Source organism: Aplidium turbinatum, chromosome 1 (genome assembly GCF_918807975.1).
Source record: "Aplidium turbinatum chromosome 1, kaAplTurb1.1, whole genome shotgun sequence".
NCBI classification, from domain to species: Eukaryota; Metazoa; Chordata; class Ascidiacea; order Aplousobranchia; family Polyclinidae; genus Aplidium; species Aplidium turbinatum.
In genome coordinates this window covers 48,789,399-48,798,749 of record NC_137472.1, presented here as the reverse complement: position 1 = coordinate 48,798,749, position 9,351 = coordinate 48,789,399, and the positions used below count along the sequence as shown (strand labels likewise).

Sequence of the window (9,351 nt, the reverse complement as noted above, 5' to 3'; positions counted from 1 at the left end):
TATTGTTGTTAAATCTTATCTCAGACTAAGAAAACCACTTTTGAAGCAAAATTCTGGCAGTTTTACATAGTCATAGAGGCTTTGAACTCTTCACACATACCATACGGTAGTTAGTTAAGTTTTGTATTATATTATAATTAAAGTTTTTTGTGAATTATGACAAAGACTACAGTTATAGCTTTTGAGGCTATAGCACTGTATATATATATTAAAAAAAAAATAAAAACAATAAATAAAATTACCATCTTAAGAATTTCATATTTTTGCTTAGAATGTACGGTAATCACTCAAAATGCAACACAGAAAACTCAATACAACCCTTTTATGATCCTTTTGTGTGTTTATGTTTCAAGTGGATAAGCTATTGTGTCATTTCATTGCTTTTGTAGGTTTTTATTGAAATGAACTTTGATAATGATGACGTAATTAAAGAAGAAACAGAAGAAGAAGAAAACATTTTGGATTTAAAACAAACAAGTGTTGTAGATGATGATGATGAATCAATAGAAGTTGCAGAATCGTCCACTCAAACAATGCATGTGTCAAGTGCATCCAATCCGGACTCACAGTAAATACTGCTTTTTAAACAATAAGCTAATTATTTATTGTCATTAGTGCAAGTAATAGTCCTATAGGATTTTTGCTTGGTGTTTTAATTTTCAGGGCATACATTATGGCTTCGCTCAAAAATAAAAATTATTAAACTTTGCAATGATGTCAATTTTATTACATTGTAAGTCATAGTTCATGAAAGTCATTTGTATGACATTTCAAAAAAGGATTGTGTGTATTGATGTTTTGTACAGAAAATATGTCTAACAAACCATACACCTGCTACTCTTTCATAGTCTCTCTATGTAGCTATTCAAGAAAACATAGCCAACCTGTGGTTGTAAAAGGATAGACCCAAAGGCTTAAACAATGACAATGTTGACAGACATGTCACTTAATTTTTTTATAGATTCTAAGAACTTCTGATGATCCGTATAGGTAAAACAGGCTGTTAAGGATTCAGATAGTAATAACTATATTTGATTTAATTCGCTTTGCTTTGCTTTTTTTTGCTTAGCATTGAGCACTTTTTGTAGTATATATTGTAGTAATAGTTTTCATTGTTTTAATTTTTTTATGTGTGTAGGTATAGGATACGGTATAACTGATAGGTTATCTTACTTGCTCAGTCTTGTGTCGACAGCAAGGAAAGATACTATTTACAAACTATCATTTCCTCTTTGACAACGGTTACCTTCTTCTTCATGCACTATGTTTTGCAGAAAAAGTTGTTGGGTTTGCTATGGCAATGAATCTGATGATAGAACTGCCCAGTGGGTACAACCTTGTCGTTGCCGAGGCACAACAAAGTGGGTACATCACAGTTGCTTGATGAGATGGGTTGATGAAAAGCAGAAAGGTCATTCATTTACAAAGGTGTCTTGTCCACAGTGCAACACTGAATATGTTATCATATTTCCACCATTTGGTGAGGCTCATTTACCTTTTTAAATAAATTTGCAATATGCAATGCACACAGTTGAGCATCTATTTTGTTTGTGCATCTTGCAAAAGCGCAAATACCTGGTGGCCAACTAATTATGTTTTTAATAAAAAATTTTGAAGTTGTTAATACATAAAGCTCATAAATACTAATTTTTAATGAAAAGAAGCAATATGACAGACAATAGGAATGTATATAGTAATTAAATTAGTCAATGCAAAGAACAGTATAACTCTTGATCTTTTTTGCATATTTGAACTCAGCTACCGTGGTAGGTTGTAACCTATGCTTTGCTATTTTAATTTCCTTATTATGCAAAAACCTATTTTAGGTAAGTTTTGTGGGGTAATCCAGGCAGTAGATCGTTTGATATACAAAGCCTCTCCATTTGTTGCTACTGGTGTTCTGTTGGGATCTGTATACTGGACAGCTGTCACTTATGGAGCGATCACTGTGATGCAGGTAATGCAGTGGATGAGACAAGGTTGTTTATCACATCTCTTGTACCAGTGTACTGACATAAAAGCAATAAGCTTCTTGCCTTTTTTGGGGGATATGATTAAAAGTATATTATTATTATACAAAAAACTAAGAGTAGGTAACAGATATAAAAGTTCTAGAAATGTGTACATCTTGCGTTGGTCTATTATATTCATACAGAAATGTGTGTTATGGACTAGAAACCGTTGTGATAGATCCCTAAGTGTCAATTATACTGTAGCAATGAGACGAGTCTGGTTGCTGGATTCTGTGCACTTTGAACTTGCAACTCGAAACAGGAAATATATATTTCAGTGCCGTCCTAGTCAAGTATAATTATATCTATATAAACACCTCTTCTAGAAAAATTGTGTGATCACCATTCAGTGATCGATTGTTGTGTTGATAACTCACCGTTTGCTAGAAACTGAAAGAAATCTTTTAAAGCTTTACTGCATGGTTTTTCATTGGTGTCTTCAGAAATAAACAAATTCTTGATTGTTTTTCAGGTACTTGGTCATAAAGAAGGATTGGACATGATGGAGCAAGCTGACCCTTTATTTCTACTAATTGGTCTACCAGCTATTCCTGTTGGTTTAGTCTTGGGTAAAATGATACAGTGGGACGAATATCTGCTGAGTTGGTGGCGAAAACACGCCCACAAGTTTGCTTTGGTCAACTATGTATTTCCCAGGTTTGCTTGCTCTTTTATAAACCTTTTGAAGAAGCTACTTAAATTCACTGTAACTGGCTGGCAGTATATAACTTTATAAGACATATTAAGAATGACAGTAATTGATCAAGAGTTTGTATACAACCAGCCTGCTTTGTCGCTGGTATACTCATCACTTGCATCGGCACAAAGAGTGGATAGCTTGTTTAATTCCGAGAATTTCTGAAAGAAATAAACTTAAAAGGTAATTTTTAAACTCTTTACTATCGTTGCATGTCACTGTTTTGAAAGTATATTATATTTAATCAATACCATCCCATCAATCCAAAAGCCAAGATGGATCTTCCGTAAAGCCAACTCGAAAGAATTCTAAACCACTATTGACAACAATTGCAAATAACTCCGTGCCACACAGGATAAAATAGAAGATTTCAGAAAACTTAACTACTGCTAACATTTTCATGTAAGGGTGGAGAAGAAAGAATTACATTCCCTGTTAACAAAAGTTAGAAAACAATACTAACATATGTATCACGAATGTGAAGAAAGCAACGACAACCTTACTCAGGAAAGCACGACAGAAAAGCTGCAAGGAGCTGTTAAAAGCCGCTGGACCAGATGGCATATTTCCTAAAATGTTAAGGCATCTTGCAAGCTAGCCCTGCAGCGGTAGGCTCAAGCCCTGACAGAAGTCATCTACAACATTGAAACAGAAGGAACAGCACTTCCATATGAAAGACATCCCAGATATCTCGCAGTTACTTGACAGGAGCTTAACCTTCAAAAACCATCTTCAAAACATGCAGCTAAACTCAAAACAAAAAACTCGTTAATCAAAAGACTAGTTGGAACAAGCTGGGGTATGTCTCAAACCGTCTTGCGCATTTCCACTGTGCAATTCAGTGGCGGAATACTGTGCTCCTGTGTAGGAACGATGTGCACACAATAAAAAAGTGACGTTCAATTACGAGAGTCAATGTGTACTATCATAGGCGCCGACTCAGGGGGGGCGGAGGGGCGGCGCCCCCCCGTGAATTTAGCTCGGGGTGGCTGCCCCCTCGCAAATTATTTAAAAAAAATCCTAAATCAAATGTTTCTAAGTTAAGATTTGCGTTAGTTTGATCTTCATTGCGGATCGATCTCAATTAAAAGGTCTACTTGTTGCAACAAGAGCGCTGCTCCTAAGATAACAAAAGAAACAGAAGTACGGTAGCTGATAAACGCCAGGATGGTGCCATTGAAGCATAGTAACAATGATTGAAAAACGTTTTTCTTGATTTCTTCTGCTTTGTTTTTCTTGGGAGTGTCAATAACGAGGTGGGGTTTGCTTAGTTTAGTATCTACGCGTATTCAGGCCCGGATTTAGGGGGGGCAGAGGGTGCAGGTGCCCCGGGCCCCCCAAAGTGGAAGAAATGTGATTTTGTGTTATTTTTTTTCTTTCAGCCTTTGAAGTTTCTGCAAAATGCTGTGCAGTGCTGGATTAATGCTGCTGTAGACGTAGAGGTGGTTTTTGCACGGGGGCCCCCGATCTAAAAGTGCCCCGGGCCTCCCATCAGCTAAATCCGGCCCTGCGCGTATTAAGAGCTAAAGTTCAAAGTGACCAGTATATAATTCGAAGTAGCCTACAGGCCTCGAAATTCGTTTTTGTTGACGGCGGACAAACGTGTCCGGTCTGAGCAGCTATCTTGGCGGACAAATTAAGTCTCACGGCGGACACACCAGTTTTAGCCGTCGATTGTCATGCTTAATCACTTTATCTTGATAATAATTCTTCGCCATTTCAGAACTATAACTACAGTTTTAGAAGGCTTTTTAAAAAATCAGTAAAGTCACTCTGAAAGGCTTTCATCAGACCAACGACTTGCGCTTGAAGAGTCAAAGCGCCGTGTAGCTGGTCAATACGTCACATAACTGATTAACTTCCACCGAACAAGGTCGTGTGGCTTATTGCGTCGCAATGCTCTTGGCAGGAGTCGAAAAATTTCTACACCAACGCTACTATTTTCTGCTGTGCAAAGTTTCACAGGCTTTTTTCTTTAAGTTTATTTTTGCGTGTCATGTGAGTGAAAGTGAATTTTCCTTGGGTCTTTTCTTTCTTACTGTAATACCAAAACTTAACAAATTTTGTTGCATCTTACTGTGATAGCCTACTCGTTAATCTAATTTAGTAACCAACCTTGCCGAACCATTATTACTCGGAGATTAAAGCCAGACATTGTGACGTAAACGTGAACTAAATTTCGCGTGATTAGTGTACTGTAGAAGTACCTGTACTCCTATCGATTCTTAGCAAAGAATTCACCTTTGTTACGCTGATTCAATGTCATCAATCGTTGAAGCAACGTAAAAATCGAAAGTTTTCCTCCTTGAATGGAAGCTAAGGGGTACAGTATTCACATTTTCTAGATGAGCGCTAGAATGCGCTGGAAAATATATTATTGCAACAATTGTTCGTGCTATGCAATGACGATTTGTATCGCTAGTTCCTGTATTATTTCTCGGCGGACAAATATGACCGATTTAGATGGTACTTCCCGCGGACATCACATGCTGTGACGGCGGACATGTCCGCCGTGAATTTCGAGGCCTGAGCCTACATTATAAAGCTTGGCGATATACAATGGCAGATAGACGCAAACAAACATCAATGCTGACAAACAAACATCAGCATTTTGAATGTAAGCAATCAGTCGGCTAGAAAGTTTGCCCCCCCGGCAATTTTCAAAACCCGGCGCCTATGTGTACTATAACCGGAGCGTTCAAATCGACAACAATACGTTGGCTACCCACGATGAGCGGAATTTTCCTACCACATGTGAGAAGGGAGAAATCACAACCAAACTATATATATCAAAGATTTCAAGAAGCTGGTAATACTTGGAGTAACTTACCATTACAATACATAATTCAACAAAAGCCAAACATCCATCGACTGAAATCACGTTATCCTTTTTACTAAATCATGAATGGAAAGAATGTTGGACTAAAAATCGACCATGGTGGAGGCATTATCAACGATCCAACGTTATCCTACTCAGGTTTCTTGACATGGAACAGAACGGAATGGATCAGCTGTTATAATAGAATTTTATCCTGTCATGCCCGAACTGCTACCACTCTTCATCGATAGGACTATCAAATCACACCAATCTGTGCAAATTGCGAAAAAAAGCTGGCAAACTGTTGATCATTTGATTTTAGATTCTACATGGTTTTAACACAGGACTGCACTACCAGGTGGTTTTAACACAATTTACCAACGCAATATTTAAAAACTGGCTAAAAGACAACGAGCTTCAAGTGTGAAAATGCCAAACGAAACTACTACTACTATCTAGATGAGTTGTTTTATTTATTTACTCCTAGAAGGTTGAGAACCGTTAAGACCTCTTGCTCTGCTGGTAAGCCAGATATTTCAACGCTTCGATAAAATCACAGAACTTTAAACTTTTTCTTGCAAACGATACCTATTGTTTGTCATAATCTGTGACTAATGTTATGATCGTGCTTACAGATCTGAACACGCCCCAGTGCGGCCTACCCAACCTCACGAGACTCCTGCTAGAGAGATTAAGTTCACTCGCGTCTTCTGCGGCGCGATGTTCTTTCCGACAGTTGCAACAATATTTGGAAAGCTTGTCTTTAGAAATGTTGACGGCAACTTGCACAGGAGTATCTTGGTATGCCGTTTGTTGTTACGAATTACTTTTTTTTGTCGAAAGACCTAGACAACAAAATCCATCATTTTTTTATTGTTTCATCGTCTGCGGACGTTGAATTAATGTAAAAATGACGGATTTTGCTGTGTGGGAAAGGTTTTAAATATATTACGATAAATGCAGCAAAGTGCACCCAAAATCAAAAACAATTTCTCGATTTAAAGAATAATGGGTATTGAGTATATTCTGATGAAAGTTGAAGTTGCAATTTGTTGATGCGGTGAGCATAAGAACAGCAATGAAGCATATTTCAAATCATTTTTGCCAGAGTGGAATCTTACTGTAGAACGGCACTTTATTTGCACATGTTTTTTTTTAACAATTTTTACGATTAATAACTTTAGGTTTACGATAGATAGTCGACAATAAAGCAGTTGGGTTGAGCAACATCATTAAAAGCCCAACCAAACTGGCAAAATGCAATGAAAACTTCAGCGTTTGCGGCGCTGTGCACCACAAGGCTTGTTTGTTTTATTGGTTTCGTTGTGGTTTTCTTAAGTAATAACATTCCATCAGATCGCTCTGTTGATGAACCCGCCTCTCTCCCATACTTGTGTTGCTTTAACGACATTGTTTATTTCCAGGGTGGGATAACGTTCACCGTCATAAAGGGAATACTGAAGATATATTTGAAGCAACAGATTTACGCAAGACTTGGAAAACGTAGGATTACGGACTTCGAAGATGGATCCGATGGGACCCCCACATAAGGGGGGTTTAAATGTTATTTATCTTTAAAATTGTCATTTTCGTCCGTTGGAAATATTTCACAGGTTCGGCGGCTTTGGTTTGCACTTTCACGAGCCAGACGCGACAGAGAATAAAAAGTTTGTATGCTGATGCTCTCTTGAGTCTTGATATCAATATCGCATGGAACAATGCTTTTTGCTGAAAACACAAATGGAAACCGTGGTGTGGTTTTCAAAAAACTATAGCTTAAAGCTTCCTGTACAATGGTACATTGGAAATATATTTTTGATGTAATTTTTGTATGTCATTGACATACCCAGCCAATGAAACTTATCATTTTTACATCACATTGCAACTTTCGTCGGTGACTTCGCCTCAGTAATTTCCGCCTCAACCAACAAAGCAGTCTTTTTACATTGATTCAACGTCTGCAGATGTTCATTGTTCAATGAATGTAACAAGGGATTGATTTGTAGATTTAGGAGCTGGTTCGTTTAGCCTCTGAATTAATAGCAAGTGAAGAAATAACGAACAATGTTCCAGACAGCAAAATCCGTCATTTTCACATTGATTCAACGTCTGCAGATTTATAAATGACAGATTTTGCCCTCTGGAATGAATTTTCATCAACGTAAAAGTTTACACGGCGTGGTTTGCTCAAGACTGCTACTAAAAGATTTTATCTTGAGAGTAATGATTGCAAGCCAGTCAGCAACAGATGGCTTTTTAAGGAAGGCACTTTAATATGCAGATATCCAATCCATGGACTTCTGTCCAATCCAACCACGAACCAATTAGATGTTACGTTGTCTGTCCAATTGTTGACCATTCCAGCATTCAGCCAGAGAATTGATTATTACGTTGAACTTTATCTGGTAATCACAGAAGAAAAAAGAGCTATAGCAGAGGTGGGAATCAAACCCACGTCAATGTAATGACTACCACCGCCCTAACCCAATGCACCAAGTCAACCGAAGGTAAAGCATTGATTTAATTTAGCTAGAATTTGCGTTTTTCCTTTATTCTTCCTAAACGCAACCTTGATGACGTCATGAACAGCGTAGCTTCTGATTGGTTCGTGGTTTATTAGAAATCTGCTTGTTAAAGTGCCTACCGTTTTTTAACGGTGCACAAGCGATGTGGAAAAGGCATTTTTTAATGGCTGACATGTGATTCTATATGAAGTGCTGTTGTATTTTCTGTTCAAGCATGTAATTTAAAGTAAATTTCTGCAACTTCAATTTTGAGTTTCCAGCTGTTTAGCACTATCAACCCCGATAGGTGCCACTGCTTCTGTCATGTTTGTTTGTCTCCAACTCATAACAGTTGCCGTGTTTACATGACGTAACAATGGCGAGTTTTGTTTTTTGGATGGAACCAACTTGTCGCCAGTTACTTTGCCAATTGTTTTCAACTTCGTTTTTTTTTTGCGTTATTCACTCCCACCCACCCGTATGAGTATATTTCAGTTGCAACTAAATGCGCTGCGCTTGCGAATGAATGTGTAAACCGATCACAGCAGATGTACAAGAGCCTGCCTTAACATGTTAAGCGTCCCTACTTATTCAGTGACTTTCAGTTTCATCTTTGAAAACTTTGTAATTATCAGATAAAAACAACTTCGGTGTATGGCTGTTTTGAAACTGCGTTATCGCGCGAGTTCACACCAGTGCACTGTTGTTGAATTTTCGCAAGTGTTGATGCTGGAGTTGACCGTTTTTGTTATTTCAGAATAGTTATTTTTTGTAATTTTAATTCAAGACTGATGTGCCACTGTGTCCCCCACTGAAACTTGAAAATCATCAAGTGCGACAGAGCATGCCTTCCTGCCATGCATCATTGGTTGCAGCATGCATTAAAGGTGCACTGCAATTCAACACATTGAAGAGTGTTGTAACATTGCCTGATGTAGATTTCAACACAGGTTGGCAAGTTCCTTTTCTCAAGTGGTCAAGATCATTTGCGATGCAATCGTCGAGTGCCATCGGAGCAGAAACAGATCGATGAGTCTGGGTGGTCTTGTAAACCCATTTTCTCTTGGAAATTTTTCATTGTTTTCGTTGTTGACGTGAACATCGTCAAGAAATCGTGATGACCATTGCTTCAAGTGTCGCTAAACGTAATTTTTAAAGCGTAAAACTGATTTGAGTCTTTATTCCGATTAGTCATTTTAGCCTCAAGCCAGTGGTGAGGTGCTCAGTAAACATCTTTCGTCACAGCGAATACGGTAAATCTACGTTTCTACCCACCACCTTCGATCAATTGAAAAAAACGACTTATTTGTTGTCTAGTCA

General features: G+C 37.9%; 1 protein-coding gene across 1 annotated transcript; it reads left to right on the top strand.

The window, feature by feature from the left end:
- The first annotated feature begins 360 nt into the window (after positions 1-360).
- Positions 361-7,209, top strand: LOC145781906 (E3 ubiquitin-protein ligase MARCHF5-like). The gene is made up of 6 exons (XM_082593602.1): positions 361-568; positions 1,275-1,480; positions 1,827-1,957; positions 2,485-2,669; positions 6,163-6,328; positions 6,952-7,209. Exons 1-6 carry the CDS (start codon positions 402-404, stop codon positions 7,075-7,077), a joined length of 981 nt encoding a protein of 326 aa, XP_082449728.1. The 5' UTR covers positions 361-401; the 3' UTR covers positions 7,078-7,209.
- The last annotated feature ends 2,142 nt before the right edge of the window (positions 7,210-9,351 follow it).